Here is a 23,412-nt window from a genome sequence, read left to right as displayed (position 1 = left end):
CTCAAGAGCCTGTATGAGCAAGAGGAGATGCAACACTGGATATATTGGTAATTGCACTAGTATGGTACTAGTTACAGTAAAGATCATCACCTTTTCTGGGAAGACTGTCTCTCTTAGGTGCCTTTGTCTATATTCTTATTATAATCTCCTAGATATCAAAGCAATTACCACACATGTTGAAATCTCATTTCTCTTTCTCCACACTTGAGTTCCCAGTGACTATGGCTTTTAAGTCCATATCTTCTGTATCTAGCACTGTTCCTGGGACAGGTAAAGTCTACAATGCATATTGAAGAAATAAACTGACCTGGATCTGGCTCCTGTTCTCCAGGAGCCCACAAGCAAATGTTATGTCCAAAGATATACAGCTACAGAATACACATGCGATTTAGTCAACTCTCTGAATAAACAAGTAAATGGGTAATAAGGTTTTCATATTACCTACAAGTGGCTTTTAGTGAGATGGAAAATAACAGGAATTATAGATCGATGAAAGTCGATGTAACAGTTTTTTTTCCTACCCCTATCTTGATTAAAACAAAACAAAAAAACCCAAACACCACAATGTTTCCTTATCTAATCTGCTGAATGATATTCTTTTGACATTCAAATCTTTAAGAGGCAAAAGCAGCACATATTCGCTTATTGGAAAATTACTATATGTAGAAGCATAAACAAATACAAGCCATTTACATTTTACAAGATTGTTATATTAGTGAGGATAGGTTAAGGCAATAGCACTTGGAAATCACAAAAAATAACAGTGGCTTTATTTCTCCTTTAAGTAAATGTTTAGAGGTTTGCAGACTGAGATTAGTGTGGTGGTTCTGCTCCATATCCTTAGGGGCTCACTTTCCCTCCAGCTCATGGCTTTGGCCATCCCTGAGATGGGGTCCCTTCCTTATGGTCCAAAATAAGCATCCACCCTCCCAGAAGCAGGATGGGACAAAGAAGAGGCACAGGACTAACAGTTTTCCTAAGGAAACTTCCCAGAACTTTCTCTGTGGCACATCCATTATCCCATTTATTAGAATATAGTCGTAAGGTTGCATTTAGGTGAAATGGAGTCTGGGAAATGCAGTCTTTCTTCTCAGCAGCTGTGTGCATAGCTAAAATTTCTATTACCATTACCATCTATCATTCAGCCAACTGCTGGAATTTGCTAAAAGTTATGTCCTTAAATTGCAAATAGAAGAATTGCTAGGTTAGAAGTTACGCCCATTTTTGGGGCGCCTGGGTGGCTCAGTCGTTAAGCATCTGCCTTCAGCTCAGGTCATGATCCCAGGGTCCTGGGATCGAGCCTCGCATCGAGCCCCGCATCGGGCTCCCTGCTCAGCGGGAAGCCTGCTTCTCCCTCTCCCACTCCCCCTGCTGTGTTCCCTCTCTCAGTATCTCTCTGTCAAACAAATCAATAAAATCTTAAAAAAAAAAAAAGTTATGTCCATTTTCAAGGTTTTTGACACATATGGATCAATTTCCCTTCAGAAGCCATGTACACATTTGTACTCCCAAGGACATCTATGAATGCTTAATATTAAACACCAACACAGTAATCAATCAGTTCATTCAATGTTTGCTCTAAGGCTTTGTGACTGGGAAGATGTGATAGAGAAAGTACTCAGTATTTTATATATGTGGGATTTATTGTGAGAACACTTTCTTTCTTTTTTTTTTTTTAAAGATTTTATTTATTTGACAGAGAGAGACAGCGAGAGCAGGAATACAAGCAGGGGGAGTGGGAGAGGGAGAAGCAGGCTTCCTGCTGAGCAGGGAGCCTGATGTGGGACTCGATCCCAGGACCCTGGGATCATGACCTGAGCTGAAGGCAGACGCTTAACGACTGAGCCACCCAGGTGCCCATGAAAACACTTTCAATGGCAAGTGACAGATGACCTGCCAAGAGTGTTGAGTCTATTCAGATATTGAAGTGATTGAATTAATTAAGGAAAGGTAACTGTATAGCATGTGTTGGAATCTGAAGTGGAAGAATTTAAAATAAAGTTTTTCTGAGGAGGAGTGGGAATGGAGGATTATATAGGTAGTTGTAAAAATCTTGAGGCCGTTAAGAGAGAAGAGAAAGTATAATATGTTCTCTTAATGTCATGGAGGAGCTTTCCACATATGCTTTCATCAATTGCTATATTCCAGGCCATGTCTTAAGTGCTTTATATACAATCTTTTACTGAATTCCCACAGCAGGCATATATTTTTATATATCCATATTTTACCCATGAGGAAGTGAAGGCTCAAGAAAGGTCAAGTTAGGGGTGGACCCAGAATTTAAACCCCACTCTGTCTGATTTCAAAGTTTTGCTTTTTCCTCTTCTACTCTGAAGAACAAATGGATAAAAAAACAAATTTGATAAGGGTCATTTTTTGCTGTAACATTTGAATTAACTTACGAGTATGAAAGATATTTTTAAATATTTAAAAATTATAAAAGAATTATAGAGAACAACAAATGAAATATTGTAAAGGGGAGGAAGTACCTCATGAGATTTTATCTCTTTTCACCTGAGTTGCATACTTGCCTCTCTTTTCTCATAGAACCTTGTGTTCATTCTAAGACTGACAGTTATCATCTCTGTTGTGTTGTCTATTTATTTGTTGTCTCTGCCACGAGACACATCTTGAGTGTCAGGTCTTCGTATTCCCAGAGCCTAGCACCATGCTTAGAATGTAGTCGGTGCTCACTACGTATTTACTGAATGAATTATACAGGGATTCATTTTATGGTCATATTAATACATATTTACTAAGGGAGAATTTTTATTAATTTACTATTATGCCAAATTTTAAGAGGTGTACAATCATTAGACTAGTATAAAATTATGATTTTGACTATGGCTTATGAGGGTATTTATAAAGCAACTGAACTTGTGAATAATATTGAGTGTCTACACATGTGAGGCTATTTTGAGTGTTTAACGTTGTATTTACTTATTTGTCAGGAAAACCTTATGGGGGAAATGGAATTATTACCTCCACTTCAAAAACCAGGACGTGAACTCAGGTAGTTCTGCCCTAAAAATTCTGTGTTTAGCAACTAGGCTATTTTAACTTGCCATCGTTTATAAGATCTGTTATCATTTATTATTTTGCATGACTCCATAAGAGCATCTTCTAATGAAAACTCATGGATCCTTATCTTGTTTTGTCAACCGAAACTTCCCTTCTGCAAAGGGCACAAATCCTCCAAGAGGAAATTGCTGCTTTTATACCTGAGCAACTTCTACTCCATAACCCCACCCCACCAAACCAATTGAGTAATTTGCAGCCAACATTATTCATTACTAACTTTAGTATTCAGGGACTCGTATTTTAGACGGTTTCCTCTAAAAAAGTCCATTTGCACTTCCTATGTGACTTCCATACGCCAGTGGCTTTCTGGCAGGAAGACACCCCCGCATCTTTGCGGACACGTCCCTGCAGCTTTCTGGCGGTGGAAACTACATTTCCCAGTGGTCTATTCGTCCGCGCGAAGTCCTCTTTCCCGGCTCCCAGAGGCTTCGCGGAAAAACTAACGACGCTTCGCGGGGTGGTGTGGGTGGGAGAAATAAAGGGCTGACAGGCGAGGCCCTGCAGCGCCGGCGCACCCCAAAATGTCTCGGAGGCAGGAGGAGCAGAGAGGGGGCGCGCCCTTGATGGCGGAAGGCAAGTCGGACGCAGAGGTTAGGCTCATTCTGTACCACTGGACACATTCTTTCAGCTCTCAAAAGGTAAAGGCCTCTGCTGGGGCGGGCGGCGCGGATCGGGTTTCAGCACCGGGACAGCTCCCTCAGCGCTCTCCCCGGTCCTCCGGCGCATCTAGAACCGGGCCTCCGAAGCCCTAAGCCGGGCGGGCGCTCGCTTGAGGACGGGGATGCGCCTTGTGGGGGAGCACAGAGAATTAGTCGGAAATGGAAAGGCTATGACTCAGGCTTTGCCACTCATGAAATGCGAAAAAAAGCATCACTTTGGGTATTTGGGCCGGAGGCCTTGTGCCCTGGGCCTTGGAGAGTGAGGCAGAGGGAAGCGCCTTCCTGCAACCGCATAATCTACAGTTCCTTCTTTTTCTTGTACGCATTCGCTCTCTTCAACAAGGCCTAACACATCTGTATATCAGAGTCTTGTCTGGGGAGGACACATACTTAGGTTTAGGACGGAAAGAAAGTAGTGGTGATGGAGAGTCACTGTGGAATGAATTTAGCCAGAATTATTTTCAATCTTTTTTTTTTGTCCTCTAATTTATAGGATTAAGACCCGCTAAAATATATCTCACTTGTTAATTCCTAGAATGGGAATAGTTAAAAAGAATGTTGATAATAATAACTTAGGGAAGCACAGAAAGGCTGCTTAATAGTATCCAGGGATGTCATTTAATTGAAAGCCTACATGTGTTGTAGTAACCAGTGTGAACTCTTTCAGGTGCGCTTGGTAATTGCTGAAAAGGCATTGAAGTGCGAGGAACATGATGTAAGTCTGCCCCTGAGTGAGCACAATGAGCCTTGGTTTATGCGTTTGAACTCAACTGGAGAAGTGCCTGTCCTTATCCACGGGGAAAACATTATTTGTGAGGCCACTCAGATCATTGATTATCTTGAACAGACTTTCCTGGATGGTAATGTTAAGGCTATTTGTGATTTTTTGGATTTACTTTCAACACAGTTATATGTCTGTCTGCCTCCCTCCCTCCCTCCCTCCCTCCCTCCCTCCCTTCCTTCCTTCCTTTTTTCTTTTGGTTTTATGATGGTGGAAGTAAAAACCTTTTCCATTTCCATAAGCACACAAATATAAAATAGGTCGATACCATAAATTTTATGTAAGCCAGCATAACTCTATTTAAAAGATTTTATATAAACTGCAAATTTAATGTTGGAACTTCCCTTTTTAATTCAGAGGTTTTCCTCTGCAGGTGTGTGGTTTGTGGTGGTGAATTTTTAGCCTGGAAAATTCATGACCACTTGAAATGTACACTATGAAAACCAGTTTTCTCTAGTCTACCAAATAGTTCCATCTTAAAAACAATAGGAGGGAAAAAGGGGAAAAGAGGAATAAAACTTAGGCAAGGGAGAATAGAATGTTGGTATATTTGGAGATCTTTGCCCTGTGACTTCTCTATAGTATGAATTTTATATCTTTTGTAAGGAATTATAGCACTTAAATTTGTATAGTGCTTTTAAGTAATAATCATTTTTCGATAGCCTGTTTTATGTTAGACATTTTATAATTTCTGTTCTATTCAGTCTTCAAAAGAACCCATCTGAGACAGGCATGATAGACTAGTTATTCCATTGTAATTGATGAAAGATAACAGGGATTGCCTAAGGTAATACAGCTATTTTATGGCAAATTAGGGCTGGAATGGAAGTCTTTCAAATCCATATCTTCATATTATACTAGCTGTCTCCCATAGTCATTGCTACTTCCATATTGTCTTGCTTGATCCTAATGACAATCCTTTGAGGTGAACTATAGTTTCAGTATTTGCCCAAGATTATACAGCTGATCACTGGCATAATTGAGAGAACAGAAGGCTCCTTTCAGCTGAGTACTCTTCTGAAATAGAAGCTGCATGAGATCCAGTTACTTTTCATCTGCCTCTAGTTATGGGCATGTTAATTGGGCAGGATAAAACCAGAATATAACCCCAAATCACTAGGCCAAAAATGTCTGAGGTACTTAGAAAAATAGGTATGGGACCTAAATGTGTGTGGAGGGAACCCCAGAGAATTAGATTGGCAATAGGTCTGCCCCTATTCTTATTCCAAGTATTTGGTTCTCTAGGATTCTGATTGGAGATTTTAGAGGTGGCCATTGATCTAAACCAGAGAGTTTAATGAACTGTTTTCTCTTTTATCACTTATGTCTAAATGCTGGGGACTGTACTGAAAATGGTGGCTAATTGATTTAAAACAATTTTTCTTAACCTTGAGCTTTTTGGAAATGGACAAGTCTGCTAAATAATTTGTATTTCTTGGGAAAAGTGGTTACAATAATATGAATAAAACAAAATCACTGTATAAGAATTCCATTTTAAATAACCAAAAATCTGAAAAAGATACAGTAAATGGAAAATCATATTTAAATATTTTGTTGGCATCCCTTGAACTACTACTACTACTACTGCCATTCTCCTCCTCCTCCTCTCCTTGCATTGTTTCTCCTTTAAGATATTCAGTAATATAAAATATGTTACTTTACAACATAGTAATGTTATTGATTATTAGGTTTTCTTAAAGTTGCTTTGATCATATAAAAACAAAACTAAAATACATTCTGACTCCTACTCAAAGAAGGGAAATATTAAGTTCTTCTTACTACTTATAGAATCAGAGGAGAAGGCACTGGGGCTAAATGTTAAGTGAAAATATGGAAACTAAGGACTTTAATTCTGGCTATGCCAGTAGAATCAGTAAACAATCAAGAATCCCAGCTCTTAATCTGAAGCTATTGCTAACTTGTTGCATATCCTTGGTGACTTGACTTCTCTGTCCTCTTGGATTAGGTGATATAGTTTTGTCAATTGCAGAGATAAAGCAAGTCCGATCAATTTTTATTTCACTCTTTCCTCTTTCCCAGGAGAGTTGTCACTCCATTGGAAAGGGTTGAAAGAAGATTAAGGGACCCAAAACCCATGGTAGATATGAAGACAGCAAGAAAATAGTTATATAAAGGCTACTCTAGTCTATGGGGAAAGTTTATTCCGATGTATTAAAATAGAAAATAAACATGCATGTGTTAACCCAATTACCATTAAGATAATTTATATTTGTCATTAAGAACCCATGGAGATTAGGAAAAGAGCCAGACAAGACAGATGTTATCCCAATTGTCAAGGATGGGAAAAGGTAAATTCTACCAATCCTTGCTACTTAAAGTGTGTTCCATTGACCAGCAGCAGTGGTATAACCTTGGAGCTTGTTAGAAATGCAGAATCCTAGACTCTACTGCAGCTCTCTTGAATCAGAATCTGCATTTTAACAAGATCCTGAAGTGATTCATATATACATTAAAATTTGAGAAGCACTTACTGTGTGTTAAGTAATTGCTTAAACTTTAAGCAGCACTATAAATTAGTTATACACACACACACACACATACACATTTATATAACTTTAGAGTATCTCTGTTAAAAGGAACCAGTTTAAGTTTTATATTACTGAAGAATGGCTTTAACACTTAAAAAAATGAATCTATTGTATACCGGGCATTGTTCTAGATATAATGTATCTTAAGTAGAGCATTTGCGATTACTTCATAAGATACCCTTATGGAACAAAGGAGCCAATATGGTTGGATAAAAGTAATGCACATTTTCAGATGAACAAACCATCATGTTAAAGAATATTCATTTATAAATGAACACAAGGTTGCCCATTTAGCTAAAGACTTATATAATTTTGTTACATTTATTTCAATTACTTGTAGAACACTGTAAATACCATAAGATCAGAGACAGTGTCTTATTAACAGTTGTATCCCCAGTGCTTCATATGGTGGATGTTCTCTAACAGGAGCTTAGTAAACACTTTTGAATGATTAAAATGAATGAACTTTTGAAGATAGACATCAGCCTGGACAGGGATCTCTACTGGTGTTCTTACAAGTTTCTATTCTCTGACTTGAGCCTAATAATTCTATAAATGACTTGAATAAAGACATTGTGGAAATACTGTTACATTTGTGGATGACAAAAGCTGGGATAGTTAAAATAATGACTAGTTTGTGAAGTGCTTGTCATAGGACAATAAAATGGAAAAATAATGAAGATAAAATTTAATAAGGCTAAATGTAGTATGTGAATTAAAAAAAAATCAGCTGCGTTAATGAAGGACGGGAGACCTGGCTTGCTAAAAAGTTATTGATTAAAGCTAATAATAAAAGGCTGGTAGGATCTCAAGTGGTTTTAAAAGTATAGCTTCTATCTAGAACATGGCAAATTGTGAACTGGTCAGAACATGCAACATTTTGTCCAATTATGTGTGGAAATTTGAGGAACATTTACAAATTAGAATAATAAGTGAATGGATTTCACGAGACGTATAGTTAGTTGCCCATGATTATAATAGGGGACTTTAAGTGTATTAATTTATGTAAAAAATAGAGTGTAGTCAACTGGTATCTCCTTTGCTGTTATTTGCCATCCCTTATTAGTTTACCAGCTGGGGATTATATTAAAAATGGTTTTGCTGACCTGTAGACATTTCTCAACATTTGTGTGTAATCAGTATTTACATCCTTATGCTTTTGGGATAAGTCCATTAAATAATTGGTAGTTTGGGGTTAGAAACTTGGTAGCGAAGGCAATCCTCTTCAAGTCTTAGCCTAAAAAAAATTAATTTCTAAATTGGATGATGGCTATGCTTGATTTTTAAAAAAATTTTATTTTATTTAAGTAGTTGTTACATCCAATGTGGGGCTCGAACTCATGATGCCGAGATCAAGAGTCATGAGAACCTCTGACTGAGCCAGCCAGGCACCCCTTGATTTTTTTTTTTTTTTTTGAAAGCAGTACTGATGTAGACATCAGTGGTATTCCTGAGGTCACAATTTGGGTCAAAAGAAGAATTTAAAAGTACTCAATTATGGGTGCTCAACCAAGGTGCTCAACAATCTCTTTATTCATTCTTTTAATAGCTATTTTTTGGGTGTTAATTGGTACAAGGACCTGAGATATTTCAAAGATCCCTAATCATTAGAAGCTTACTAATCTTCAAAGATAGTTTCATTCTGTAAACTTGATAATACCAAATCTGTCTTTAATACATGCATATGCTATTATAACTACTCAGTTTTACTGACTCCTTTTCATATATGTGACACCTTTTTCTCTTCAGGCTTATAATGAAGAGTAGATATGTTAAAGCATGCAATTGATTAAACTAGATGAGGTGTGATACTAAGCAAACTAGGGAAACTCAGGAATAGTGGATGTAACAAATGAATATATGCACTAATATAGATTTTAAAATCTAGATATTTCTTATACTACTCATAACCTCTTTCAGTGAATTTAATTTGGCCACTAGATAATAAAAAAAGTGGGTCTGAAATAACTACAACTATTTATTACTGCCAAATGACTCAGTGGTAATCTGGAATCAAGGATGTCATATGGTGAATACAGAATTTTGGTAATATAGGAGTTCTCTGAAGATCATGACCCAGGTCTTTGGTTTATATATACCTCGTTTATTCTTAGGAAATAGGATTTAGTTTGGAAATAAAGTATTCTGGTATGATATTAAAGTATTATATGTAAGTCTCATTAGGAAATATATTTTGTGGATAAGATTTTGTCAATATCTATTGAAAATCAACTCATTTTAAAAACATTAATTCTGAAGTCACTGTTACATTAAAAATGCAGTTATTTAGGTAAAAATTTCCAATTTTTCCAATTTTTGTCTATTAATAAAAGCCTCATATATAGTTGGATAACTTTATATGTCTTTTAGCACATCTACTAAAATTTTGGATTAGCACAAAGTTTCTAACCAAGTGCAGAGAAAATATGGTATGTGGTAAGGAAGAAGAAAATGAGCATTTAAAACTCATGATTGTGCCAATAAAGTGACTTAAAAAGTTACCTTTTTTTTTTTTTTACTCTTTGTCCAATTTTAGTGGACAGGTCGGGGTGTTAAAATGTAAAGTTTCTAATTCCATATTATGTGTTAACAATGATTGGAACAAACTGATAAAGAAGTTTTGCCCCTCAATTACAAATGTTTCTGTTCAAAGTCTTAAGTATAATACCATTTAAGGTATAAAATTTATTGAAAAAAATGCTATAAATTTGTCTTTCTCAGAAAATCATGGCTGCATATAATGAACTTCTATAATTTGACACCATTTTTTTTTCTCATCTGTGTTTAGATTTGATCGTTCCAGTTCTACAGTTGTGACAGCTTTGAACTGTAGTCAGTTTGTAACCATAACTTTTGCTTTAAGTCTTAACTTATTTACCATTTTTATTATATATTTTTTTAATAGGGTGGTGTTTGACTAGTTGAAGGGTACAGTTTCATTCAACTACCTGATGCATATTATCATATACACCAATGTTATCACTAAGTGATCTAAGTAAAATAAAAAATCCACAAGGGGATAAAGATAGGAATGAAGTCTGTTTTCATTGAATTAATAATAATAAGGAAGAGCTGAAAGTTATTCAAATAGACCTGTGGGGGGAGGAGTCTTTCTTGAAAACAGGGCATAATTATGCCTTCTTTATCTGCCATCACTAGGGAACATGGGAAATCAGAGCAGTCAATGTAGGAAAATAATGGAATCTTATGCCTATAAGCTCCTACATTCTTTAAATTTTTTGCTTTTGGGGAAACTGATTTTTTTTTTTTTAATGGCTCCAGGTCATTGTTATTCTACTGAGCAATGCAGGGACTGGAGACAGTATGGAGCTGTTTGACCCTGTTAAATAGCTGCAGAATGCTTTTATTGTATCTTTTCTTTCTGGTTTTAAAAAACTAGTTTTCTCTTATTATCACATCTTTCTGCTTTATGCCTATCTGCACTTGCCTAATTTAGGTGCAGTACAAGACCTGCCTTGTCTCCTATTCAGTTCTTCTAGAAAGTCTGGTCTTCTGCCAATTTACTTATTTATTTTTATTTATTCTTCCAGCTTAGTCACTTACCCTGGTTTCCAATATAGCAACCCTATTCCCTAATGCTGGAAACTCTTTTCAGTGCTTGCTTCTTAAAAGTCCTCTGATTCTGTGCCCTTCCTCTGTAAGCCTTCTACTGCTTTTTCACTCCTGAGGTAGAATACCAAGAACAGCCTTTTTTTTTTTTTTTAAATAATCTCTACACCTAATGTGGGGCTCAAACCCATGACCCCAAGATCAAGAGTTGCACACTCTACTGACTGAGCCAACCAGGTGCCCCTTTTTCTTTTCTCTTTTTAAAAAAATTTTATTTATCAGAGAGAGAGAGAGAGCACAAGAAGGGGGAGCAGCAGGCAGAGGGAAAAGCAGGCTCCCTGTTGAGCAAGATGCGGGGGGGCTGGATCCCAGGACCCTGGGATCATGACCTGAGACAAAGGCAGACGCTTAACTGACTGAGCCACCCAGGCATTCCTCTTTTCTTTTCTCTTTTCTTTCTTTCTCTCTTTCTCTCTCTCTTTTTTTTTTTTTTGTGCGTATTACAACAAAAATACTTTATGGAAGGATTGGGAAATAAAATAGAATGAGAGTGAGAGGGAAGGTCTGTATAAAATTCAAAGGAAATTCCCCATTGCGTTTTGAAAACCCCCGTTTCCAGAGGCAGTGGACACTATTGTGCTCTGGTGTTGAGAGGACAGTGACAGCACATTGCAGGTGTTGCCATGGAGGTGCTGGAAGAGAGACAGTGAGGCTGGATAAGAACTTCGCTTCAGTGGGTATCTTATGCTCTGGCTGACAAAGTGTTATAGGAGAGAGTTACGTAGTAATAGTGTCCTGAGTAGAAGAAAATTATTTTCGTGGATTTAAACATTTATCTTCCTTTGAAGAATTTGGGCTTAGCCAGATGGAACTTCCCCAGAAAGCAATTACCAGACAGTGTTTTTCCTGCTCTTATTCAGTTTCCCAGAAGGAAGTGGTATCCTCTTCTGAAGACAAGCCCCAGGCCTGGCACCAGAAAGTAGCCTGAGCCAGTGGCCATAAACTTAACTACTGGGAAGCATTTTAAAATGTTGTACCATTTTTGGTTATTAACTTGAGGTTTTTGGACCCCCAGAGCAGTGGTTCTTAAACTTTTTGGTTTCTGGGCCCCTTTATCATAAAAATTATTGAGAACATCAGGGACCTTTTATGGGGTATATCTATCAATATTTGCCGAATTAGAAATTAAAACAAAAAAATTTAAAGCACACGAATACACAAGCCCACATGTCATTAACTGTCAGAGTGCTAGAACCATCACATGTCCTGTAGCCTCTGAAAAACTCTGCTGTGTTCTTGAGGGAGAATAAGTGAAAAAGCAATGAACACTGTAGCATTACTGTACAAATAGCTTTAACTCTGTGGACCCCCTGAGAGTGTCTAGGGAAAGCCCAGGGATTCTTAGACCACACTTTGAGAACTGTTGCTCTTAGTGGTCTATGAATAGAATTCAGGAGATTTGAGATCCTAGAGGGGAAAAAAATTGTATCTTATTTCCAACAGAAACTTATTACTTCATTTCATTTCCAATGTAGGCATAAACCACAGCAATATCAGGAGTGCCTGTGACATTGTTACCAATAGAAATCACAGATATGTTCATAGCGTATCAGGTTATGGCAGTTATCTTAAAAATAACTTATGCTTATAGCTACTTTGAAATTATGGTAGTTATTAGACCTGCTGCTAGATCTTATTAATGTATTACTAAAAGGCACCCATATTAATATTTTATAATCTAAAATTAATTTGATAAACATATTCAATATAATCAATTTCTTTTGCAATCCTATGTCTTGTATGTTTAAGGACATTATTTTGAGAAGAGCTCGGTGGCACACAAAAGGTTAAGAACTCTTTAGTATTTCAAGGACTGTAGAAGGACTCCAGTCTGTTGTCCTCATGGAAATGTCTACCAGGCATTGGTTAGGATCCTACCGATAATACTGAGATCCTGAAAGGTCAGCAAGGAAGTGTGTTGTAGTTGGGTAAATCCACTGTTGACAAGTAGTATGTGGCTGCTTCATTCTCAGTTATTCCAATGCAGACTTCAGAATTGGACTCCCCAGCAGGGAATTAGGTTTTTGCCCACTGGTTTGAGGAGTAATCCATCTTATTTTTTCTTAGAGTCAGAAATAGTCTGTTGGCTTAGAAAACTTGTTCCACTTGTATTATAGCATTATGAGATCTTGTCTGAAATGCTCTGCAACCAATTCTGAATTGTCAACACTTATGAATGAGTGTGGGATGCTCAAAAGGATTCTAAATTAAATAGCCCAAACTAAGAAATAAATGAATAAGATTGAGGCTATTCTTTTCACTTGTTGGAATAAGCTCATTGGCATTTTTCCGGAGCAGTTTGAGAGTCAGAATTAGGAAGTGTTTCTGAAGGGACATAGTCCTGATCTTTGGATCATGTGGTTCATTGTTATTCTTTTTGGATAGTCTCTGAAATGTAACCCCTTTGAAGATGTTACAATGATGTTATAAAGCAGGGCACTGCTTTAGGAATCAATGATTTTAGTTCTTGTTCTGCCTTTAATTAGCTGTGGTATCTTAGGAGAATACCTCAGCCTCTCTCAGTGTCCTTGTTAACTACTACAGAGCTTCGCCAGCTCAAATATTCTATGACAACTAGAAATTTGGAATATATTCATTGATTGAAATTTACTGAACACCTACTGTGAGCCAAATCTTATATTAGGCACTGGGAACTCAACAGAACAGTGCATGATCCCTGCCCTCAAGTAGTCTAGAGTCTAGGGTTTAACCAGCAAACTGAGGATTTATGTAGAACCCACTTTCTAGACACAAAATATTAGAAATTCATGGTGAATCTGTGAAGACTGTCAGTGCACATTCACATAACATCAAAAGGGTCACTCTTGGTATTAATTGGAACCTAGGAAAGAGTGGTCTCTGATTATCTTTTCATAATGAGCTTTCATTCACCTATCCAACCTTTATCAATATCCTAAAATGTATGAGACATTATGAGAGACAGTGAATCACAGGCTCGCTGCCCTGAAGAAGCGCATAGGGCAAAAAGATACAACCAACCAGTTAAGGTGATAAGGCTATGATGGTGTATGTACAAAGGTATTTTTGCAGGTACAGAGGAAGGCACACCTGACCCAATCAGATATTGGTTGTAGGAGGTTAGGGAATGTTCCTTAGAGGAGTTGGCATAAATAACTGGGCCTTGCGGGTTCAGTAGCAATTTGTAAGGTAGAGAAGTGAGAGAATTTCAGTGTGATCATGGTTTGGGATCTAGTCTGGTACATCAGTCCATTTCAAATTTTGAATGTCTGGGCTGGGGAGATATCATCTTTTAAATGCCTTGATGTAATATTGAAAACACTGATAAGGGGGTTTGGGTTTTTCATTTTGCTTTTGGATGTAACCTCTCATTTGTAACTTTTCCTTTAATGTTTATGTGTATGTTTTTAGAAAAAAACCCCAGGTTAATGCCTGATAAAGGAAGCATGTATTACCCACGGGTACAACATTATCGAGAACTGCTGGACTCCTTGCCAATGGATGCCTATACCCATGGCTGCATTTTACATCCTGAGCTCACTGTGGACTCCATGATCCCAGCTTATGCAACCACACGGATTCGCAGTATGTAACAATCTTAAAGACTTGGAATTTTGTCTCAAAGTTCTTTTAATTCATTTTTGAGACTGGGCATATCTCATGAAGACTCGGGGGCAGTGTTGTGTTGTTGAGTTTGCTTCATGGATGTTCATGTTACAGATCAATCCATGCACCAGTCAGATTAATCTGTGCTTCAGCTGTTCGGCTGGACATTTATTGTCTCTAGGAGCTGATTTTCCAGCTCTTGGCCTTGAGGGCCAAGCTTGAGTAAAACTCAAGAATAGCCTGTGGAAAAGTAAAGAACCTAACATGTTCTCATAGGAGATGGACTAAGAATCATGAAATCTGGAATCTGCTGGGGATTATGGGTAACTGAGTTCACATTTCTGGTCCTTAATTTTTGTTTCATTATGTGAGGGAGCTGGACTACAGGCTGTCTAACCATTAGTCTACCTCTAAATTTAGTGATTTGAGATTTATTAAGATTGAGTTGTGATATTCAACTCTCTCCTTTTCTGAGGACAGAGATGGTCAGTGCTTGGGATGTGGAAGAGGAAGTGTGTTTTACGGCACAGGTGATTGGGATGAGAAAGTAAGAGAAGGTGGCCGTGGTCAGACTCGGGGCGTGTTTGACCAGGGACACTCAAACCCAGATCTTCTAATTCTAGAAACGACATTCTTTCCATTACATCATATCTCACCTTTATAATTCTCTTATGCTATTTTTCTTTCCTTTTGATTCTTCTCTTTCTCTCCTCTTCCATCCCCTCCCTCCTCTTCCCGCTTTACCTTCTTGTTCCTCCTTCTTCTCTTCAGAAGTACTCATATGACGTGAAACAGGTGGTCTGAATATACTTCTATCACCTGGAGTTAATTTTTTTTTTTAAATAAGCCTTTTTTTCTTCTCTTCATATAGAAGTCCATTAACAAAAACTTGAAAGGTATTGAAAGGTAGAACAACCACTGTGCACTGAGCTCTTCTGACGTGCTGGGCCTTGCTCTAAGTGCTTTCCTGGATGTCTCACATTTAATCCTTAGCTTATGCAGCAGATACTCTGATAGTTCCATTTTGAGTCTGAGGAAACTGAGGCACAGAGAGGGTAAGTCTAAGGCAGAGACAGGGCATAAACCCCAGAGCTCATGCTCTACCATGGAGTTTCCTAGCTTCTCCTTGTTTCTTGTCTAGAAGGGAGGAAATAATTTCCTATTTCAAAAATGATTTTATTATCAGGCCAAATTGGTAACACAGAATCTGAACTGAAAAAACTTGCTGAAGAAAACCCAGATTTACAAGAGGCATACATCGCAAAACAGAAGCGACTTAAAGTAAGTAAACCAGGCTGTCCTCCATTGACATCCACTGTTTGTATTAAATGTTCTACTTTTTGTAAAGTTTCACTATTTCTAGAACATCTCTTAAATATTTGCAAATCACCAGTGCACGCTACCTTTGGCTTACGCTGTGCTTTTAGAAAGAATTTTTCTTTATTAGATTTGATATTCAAACCTAATGACAGTTGCTTAAAAGGCAGATATTGCTCATGCTGATTGTCAAGGCAAGTTGTAAAATGAAAAAGCAAGTTCATAATACATACTAGGAATCTGTCATTTCAGGTTTTCTGCCACTTCAAGGCCTAGCTAGACCTTTAGGACTTTAATACCAATAGGGCAGGCAATTGGCAAGTTTGTTCCTCTATTATACTCCCCTCCCTTCTCTCATTTTTTTTCTTCTTACCTTTCACCCATTTCCTCCACCTCCAATCCCCACCTCTGGCAACCACCAGTCTGTTCTCTATGAGCTTGGTTTTTGTTTTGTTGTTGTTGTTGTTTTTAGATTCCACATATAAGAGAGATCCTACAGTATATGTCTTTGTCTGACCTATTTCACTTAGCATAATTCCCTCGAGGTCTATTTTTGTTGGTGCAAATGGTAAAATTTCATTATTTTTTATGGTTGAATAATATTCCATTGTGTATATATTACCACATCTATTCATTCATCCATCGATGGACACTTAAGTCTTGGATATTATAAATGAAGCTGCAATGAACATGGGAGTGCATATTATCTTTTTGAGTTAGTGTTTTCATTTTCTTTGGGTAAATACCCAGAAGTGGCATTGCTGGAACACATGGTGGTTCTATTTGTAATTTTTTGAGGAACCTCGATACTGTTTTCCATTGTGGCTGCACAGTTTACATTCCCACTAGTAGTGCATGATTGTTCCCTTTTCTCCACATCTTTGCCAACACTTATTTCTTGCCTTTTTGATCATAGCCATTTTAACAGCTGTGAGGTGATATCTCATTGTGGTTTTGATTTGCATTTCCCTGATGATGAGTGATATTGAGCATCCTTTTATGTACCTGTTGGCCATCTATATGTCTTCTATATGTCTTCAATTCAGATCCTCTGCACATTTTAAAATCAGATTGTTTTTTTGCTATTGTGTTGTAGGAGTTCTTTATATATTTTGGATGCTGTTAGCCCCTTATCAGATACATAATTTGAAAGTATTTTCTCCTATTTAATAGGCTGCCTTTTCATTTTGTTTTTGGTTTCCTCTATTGTGCAGAAACTTTTTAGTTTGATGTAGTCCCACCTGTTTACTTCTGCTTTTGTTGCTTTTGTTTTTGGTGTCAGATTAAAAAAATTATTGCCAAGACCTACATCATGAAGCTTACCACTTCTGTTTTCTTCTAGGAGTTTTATGGTTTTAGGTCTTATGTTCAAGTCTTTAATCCATCTTGAGTTAATCCATTCTGACTTGTCTGCCTCCTAAGGAGCAGGACTTTGCTTCGTCTGTTACAGTCAGCCTTTCCCTTTCTGGTGATTCTTTCCTCAGGGCCCGAGAACACACACAGGCTTCCCCCATATTAAAAATGTAGCAAATATCAACACTCCACACCCTCCTCAACTTCCCATTTTCCTTTATCTTATCTTAGCTAAGGGAGCTGCTCAAAAGAAATGCCTGCACGCACAGCACTCCTTACTTTCCACTTGGTCTTTAACTCACCGCATTCAGATTTCTCCCTCAGGCCTGGCCCTTCAGTTTTTCATTCCTCAAAAGTTGCTGAAGTTCCATTCATTCATTGGGGGTTGAGAGGAGTCTCTTTGTGCCCCTTGTATTCTTGGCCATCTCTGGTCATCTGGTCCCACAGGAGTTGCCAGTAGACCAGTGGGTCTGGCCCATGGAGTATTCTCTCAGCCAGAGCATTTTCCCTCAGGTTTGCTTTGGCTTTAACATTATTCTGTATCTCCTCATTGCCTTGGATAAAGAGGCTCCAATTCTAGAAGAGTTTATATCTGCTTTGCTCTGTATTGATTGTTTTTTGCAGGCATAAATAACCTATTTAGTTATTTTTGCTAATTAGTCAAAGCTGCTTGACCATGACAATGTCAAATATTTGAAGAAAATTCTTGATGAATTGGAGAAAGTCTTGGATCAGGTTGAAACTGAGTTGCAAAGAAGAAATGAAGAAACCCCAGGTAGGTTCTCATTTGTGTGTATGTGTGTGTGTGTGTGTGTGTGTGTGTGTGTTTTCATTCTCTTTTGCTGGATACCAGGCATATTTATGGGAATATTCTAAGATTTTACCAAAAACATTCTGTAGTCTGTTTTTTATTATTTTTACTCACGGGCAGTTTAAATTATCATGGCAACAATAATACCGAACTCAGCAAAACCCAGGTGTCTAATGGTAACCCAGTCTGTGTCTATGTGAAATGTGACTGGTGGAGGATTTTTCTGCACAATTTAAAGTGATGGTTGAGAGGTTCCTACTTAGCCCGTTTGACACATTTGTAATCACAGTAGTTCATTTGGTTGAATAACCTGAGTAATTGCTTGAAAGCTCCTTCTAGTTTTTTTCCCTAGGCAGGGAGAACACTTCCAATGTGAAGTCTAAGATGGCTGGCCTGTGTATATCTGCAGGCTGGCTGGTGAGCATCCCAGTATTGTACCTGTGAACCTAGCTGCACTATCCAGCCATTGCCCAGGTGCATGCACATGGACCATTTGCGCTATTCTAATTGGCAACAAAGTTGAAGACTGTGTTACATGAAACTTGTCTCACAACAGGAACTTTCATCTGCTTTACATAAGTAACTAGGAGTGGCAATCACTGAGTGACATTTCAGGCCCAATTTTATGGATTTTCCTAAAGCTCACCTGCTGTTTTCCTAAGCCAAGAGGAGAGATCTGTTGACTCCTCTGGCTTGGAGGCTCTCAACTCCTCAGAATCCTTTTTCAATATCAAAGACCAACTTTGAGCTCAGGTGGCTCCAGTCTCACCCAGGGTTAGGTGGCTGACAGATGTCAAGCAAATCTCCCTTAGCTTGGGATACACTGGCATGGACTTTGTCTTAGGATAAAATTACTCACTGGGTATGATTGTCACGAAAATGTACCATGGCCTTCATCATTTGCCGTACTCACACTTGCCCTCAGGACCGAGACAAAAGCTGCCGGCTAGAGTCGATCTGTATAGCTCTTGCCCCTAATTCTCCATGTCCCTCTCTCTGATTAGAAGAGGGCCGTCAGCCTTGGCTCTGCGGAGAATCCTTCACCCTGGCAGACGTCTCTCTTGCTGTCACATTGCACCGACTGAAGTTCCTGGGGTTTGCGAGGAGAAACTGGGGAAATGGAAAGCGACCAAACTTGGAAACCTATTACGAACGTGTCTTGAAGAGGAAAACATTTAACAAGGTTTTAGGACATGTCAACAATATATTAATCTCTGCAGTGCTGCCAACAGCATTCCGGGTGGCCAAGAAAAGGGCCCCCAAAGTTCTTGGCACCACCCTTGTGGTTGGTTTGCTTGCAGGGATGGGATATTTTGCGTTTACGCTTTTCAGAAAGAGACTTGGCAGCATGATATTAGCACTTAGACCCAGGCCAAATTATTTCTAGGCTTGTAGGGATCTAGTGGTGGCCACTCATCCGACCATTCAACCAGACCCTTGTATACTCTTCCAGGCCCAGGGAGGAATGGCCCTGGGCAACTAGTAAAAAGTATAATTTACTTTACTCTTTGGGTAGTTTTGTGGGGAGAGGAGGTAATGAAAATGTTTTTGTGGGCTGGTAACTTTGAAATTACTTATTTGCAAACCTGAACTAATCCATCCTTAAGACATGTGCAAGGTCAAGCTATGGACATGCTGACAGAATTAATTAGACCTTTAACTCAGAATGCCAGCTCAAGTTCTGAATTATTTTGTGTGAGGAGGTTCTTACTATGAGCAGACAGTAATAATCTGTGATTGCCCATATCTCTTCATCTGAGATGATCTGGATGTGCTGAGTGTTGAGCAGTTAGCAACATTTTCCACTGGAATTCAGAAATCATCTTTGTTTCACAACCTGGGTTCAGACAGCAGCGAGGCACAACAGTGCTTCACACAATCATTGTTAGATTCAGGCAGAAATAAGAGACAAAGGGAACAGGGAGAGGGAAAAGAGGGAAAATGAAGTCCATATAGTGCAGAGCAGTAGAAGGCAACCTCCAGGTGCCTCCAATGTCACTCATGGCCGCCTGTCCCCTTAGTAAGCATTACACTACTTGTAGCCACTGCCCACATATCCTCCTATACTTAAGACCTTGGAAAGAGGACTGGGGACTTACTGGTGGGAGTGGACTGGAGAAAATTCTGGGCTTTACACTTACAGCACCTCATCTGGCCTTAGTATTAATTTTAAATGCATTTGAATCACACTCATTGTTTTAATAAGATTAGCTGCTTATATACTTGGGCGTGAAATGCCCACTGGAACGTGTCTGCCTAGCATTTACATGAAAATCTTAAGTGCTATAAAATGGTTCCTTTCTTTTCCTCACTGTTCCCCAGTTGGATGGTGCCTGTGAGCTATCACTCCTTTGGACTTTTGTGTCCAGTCACTGGGGGTCTTGGCTTCTACAGCCCTTTTTAGCACACAAATGGAAGTCAGGTGAATATCCCAGCTAATCACTAACATGGCATGTGGCTGGGAAGTGGGTATTTTAATGATCTGGAAGTATTAAATATGCCCATTCTGTATATGAAGAGGCTGGTGTGTTAAAAAAAAAAAAAAAAAAAAACCTGTTGCCTGGACCTTGCATCTGTTTATTGTCATTAACAAGGACTTAAAAGGTTAAAGAGAAAGAGAAAGGTCTAGTCTTAGCCCATGGAAATTAATTTAGGGGAAATGAAATAAGTTGATAGTGATGTCCACTTATATTCATTTAGGTATGTCTAGGCATTTCAGGGGGTACCTCAGTCCATCTGGAGGGACAATCCCAGTGTGTCCCATGAACAACCATGGAACTGCATCATACAGTTTGTGCTCAGGAAAAAATGTTCATGGTGACAGGAAGATACAGTTTCCCTGGAGCTCGCCTGAAGGGAGTTGGGGGATAGTTTTAGATCTCTGGCTGGAAGTATGTATAGAGAATGATGAGCTGAGGTTCCAGCAAACAACAAAAGCTTGTTTGGATTGCCTCAGATTGGCTATGCAAAACAGCCAAAGAATGTACTGACTTTTTCATTCACAGGAAACAGTCATACTTAAGAAATGACTTTTTGATGGTAAAATGAGTCTATAATTCCATTTCATGAATCAGTTGTTTTAGAAAATCTTGAAATGGATATTCCTTGTTTACAAAAATTAATAACATCTCAGTGTCAACTCAATACAACAATAATTAACAGACTGGCAGCTTTTCTAATGTCTTAATACTGCCCCTCAGTGCATTGTCATAGAGACTGGCTGGATTTGTTTATTGCTGGGACATTCCAATTCATGTTCCTAAAAGAGCCACAAAACTGATTATTGTTTCAGAGATCTTTATATCACCCTTTTAGAAGCCAGAATTCGGACATGAAGAGAAAAAAATTGGATTTTTATAAAAATCTACAAAGGGTATTTACCTATGGAAAGGTTGTTAAGAATAAAGATTAGAAGCCCAGTGCTGGCTTTTCTTAAATTTTATTACTGAGTCAGAGAAAGTCTACCAGGAAGTGTAATCTTCTGATATAGTTTCATTGGAAATATGCCTGTGTCAATATTAAAGATGATACATCATAATGATTTCACTTGTTTCATGGATACCCTTGCGTTTAGACTTATAAAATGTTTGGGATCATAATGCCCACTAGATGTCGCTGTTCACACAGTAGTCTGAGATTGGGCATTAGGATCAGCAAGCTTTCTAAAATGGCTCAAGTGAAGATAAACATTAATGACCTTAGTTTCTGAAATGAGGGCATCTTGATCAGATCATTCATCTGTAAAAAAGCTTGAGGCACATGTAGTATTGATTTCTAATGCTTTGGAAGGGATAACAGTATCACACAATGTCAGGCTAAACATACTGTTAGCAAGATAAGCACTTTTGTCTATTTTTTTCACAATCATTGGTGACTGACCAGTATGCTCCTCACTTTCCAAGGTTTGTATAAATATAAAAATTATAAAAATGCCTGAGGTACTAAATTTAGGTTGACTATGTATGACTTAATACATAAGTACTATTTTATTGTTATTGCAATTACATGCCTTTTGAATCGATTTCTCTTAATTGCAGATAGTTGTAAATGTTTGCTTGATTTTTAGTGATTATTGATATTGACATCAGAGTTGTAGATATTTTGGTGTTGTTGAATGTAATAGATCAAGATACTATTCTGCCTGTAAGATCAATAAAAGTAACTGGATAATCAATATGAACTCTCTACAAGTATTAATTCTATAATCTTTTTAGAGAAAACAGATTTCAGTTAAAATCAAAGCATACTGTGGTAATTGGAAAGAATAAAATAAGCAGAAGTTAGATATTAAAGATATTTAGCTACAAGATGCCATATTTTCCTTATAACAATTACTGACTCACAATTTATTTAAATACACACAATTTTATCATTAAAATGAGTGGCAGCTTTAAGAATAACATATTGCTGTGGGTGCCTGGGCGGCACAGTCAGTTAAACGTCGAACTCTTGATTTTTGGCTCAGGTCATAATCATCATGATCTCAGGGTCATGAGATTGAGCCCCATGTGGGGCTCCACACTCAGTGCAGTCTGCTTGAGTTTCTCTCTCCCTCTCCCTCTACCTGCCCCACTGTGCTCTCTCTCTCCCCCTAAATAAATAAATAAATCTTAAAAAAAAAAAAAAGAATAACATATGGCTCTTGATCATTAAAGGGGTTCTTTTGCAGCTACCTAACGGGATAGGCATGAAAATGACAAATACCAAGACAATATTGTTTTTTCAAAATAGTTTTGTTATATGTTCACTTGGTTTCAAAGATTACTTTTATGATATGTATATTTTTCATATAGCTAATTCTCTTTTGTTGAGTTATAGATTATGAATATTCAACTTACCATCCATATTTCTAGCCTTGGCCATTATTCTAATCATCAAATAGAAACTGAATGCTATTTTTGTCTTACAATTAACAAAGCAAATGAGAACCTAATTGATTTTATTTTCCCTGCATTTGCAAGCAAAACAAAAAGCAATAATATTGAATACCCATGGAAAATCAAGTGATATATAATTCTGTTGTCTACTCAGAAAAGGGAAAAACACCACAGTAAAGACACAAAAGTCAAATTAATGCAATGAATAAATTAGTATTTAGTCATACCTTTCATATTGTTTATGCCAAATATTTCACTGATTAATATTGTTATTCTTTACGTATTCATATCAGAATGTCTTGATTTTCTAATTTGCCACAACACTTGTGTTTTACTAGGTAGGGTAGAAGATTCTAAACCAAGTAAGGAAGTACAATTTTTAGAGTGAGGATAATAGTTTTAATTATGTATTACATTGTGATAATGGAGAGTGGGAGAGAGAAAGAAACCCACTTCATGGGTTAGAAGGGTAGTGTATTGAGAGGAAAGCAGTATCTTGTATTACTTAATCTGAGTTGAGCCCTGGAATTTTGTCTTAGGACGGAGGAAAGACTGACATATGGGTCACAAGGCAGCAGGGTAGAGCAGGCTCTGAGGTATAAAACAACAAGGCCATATGGAGCTTGAGACAAAACATACTTATAATGGGCCCTGATATACTCTGATTCCAGTAGGTGGTGTATCTCATCATAAAGCTCCTTTGGGAAGGTTAGATGTTTATGTCTTCAGTCTTACACTATATTCACTATTTATATATTTGCTCCTGGAT

At 37.9% G+C, this 23,412-nt stretch overlaps 1 protein-coding gene across 10 annotated transcripts in view; it reads left to right on the top strand.

Annotated features, from left to right (window-relative positions):
- Positions 1 to 21,940, top strand: part of GDAP1 (ganglioside induced differentiation associated protein 1) — a 45,516-nt gene extending 23,576 nt beyond the window's left edge. For 3 of the 10 annotated variants that reach the window (XM_045896363.3, XM_045896364.3, XM_045896366.2), the window contains 6 exons: positions 2,952 to 3,013; positions 4,408 to 4,600; positions 14,091 to 14,264; positions 15,472 to 15,566; positions 17,616 to 17,730; positions 18,771 to 21,940. In XM_045896363.3, the coding sequence (XP_045752319.1) occupies positions 4,495 to 4,600; positions 14,091 to 14,264; positions 15,472 to 15,566; positions 17,616 to 17,730; positions 18,771 to 19,153 (873 nt within the window). In that variant the 5' untranslated portion in view covers positions 2,952 to 3,013; positions 4,408 to 4,494 and the 3' untranslated portion in view covers positions 19,154 to 21,940. Of the gene's footprint in view, positions 1 to 2,951; positions 3,014 to 3,574; positions 3,720 to 4,407; positions 4,601 to 14,090; positions 14,265 to 15,471; positions 15,567 to 17,615; positions 17,731 to 18,770 lie in introns of those variants that run through there. The other 7 variants (XM_045896362.3, XM_045896361.3, XM_045896367.3 and 4 more) reach the window with 6 other exon arrangements.
- The last annotated feature ends 1,472 nt before the right edge of the window (positions 21,941 to 23,412 follow it).

Source organism: Mirounga angustirostris, unplaced genomic scaffold, assembly GCF_029215605.1.
Source record: "Mirounga angustirostris isolate CCGP_5_RB_7025 unplaced genomic scaffold, mMirAng1.0.hap1 SCAF_4, whole genome shotgun sequence".
Classification (NCBI taxonomy): domain Eukaryota; kingdom Metazoa; phylum Chordata; class Mammalia; order Carnivora; family Phocidae; genus Mirounga; species Mirounga angustirostris.
The sequence above is the reverse complement of the archived record's forward strand: the minus strand, read 5'-3'. Positions and strand labels throughout refer to the sequence as shown.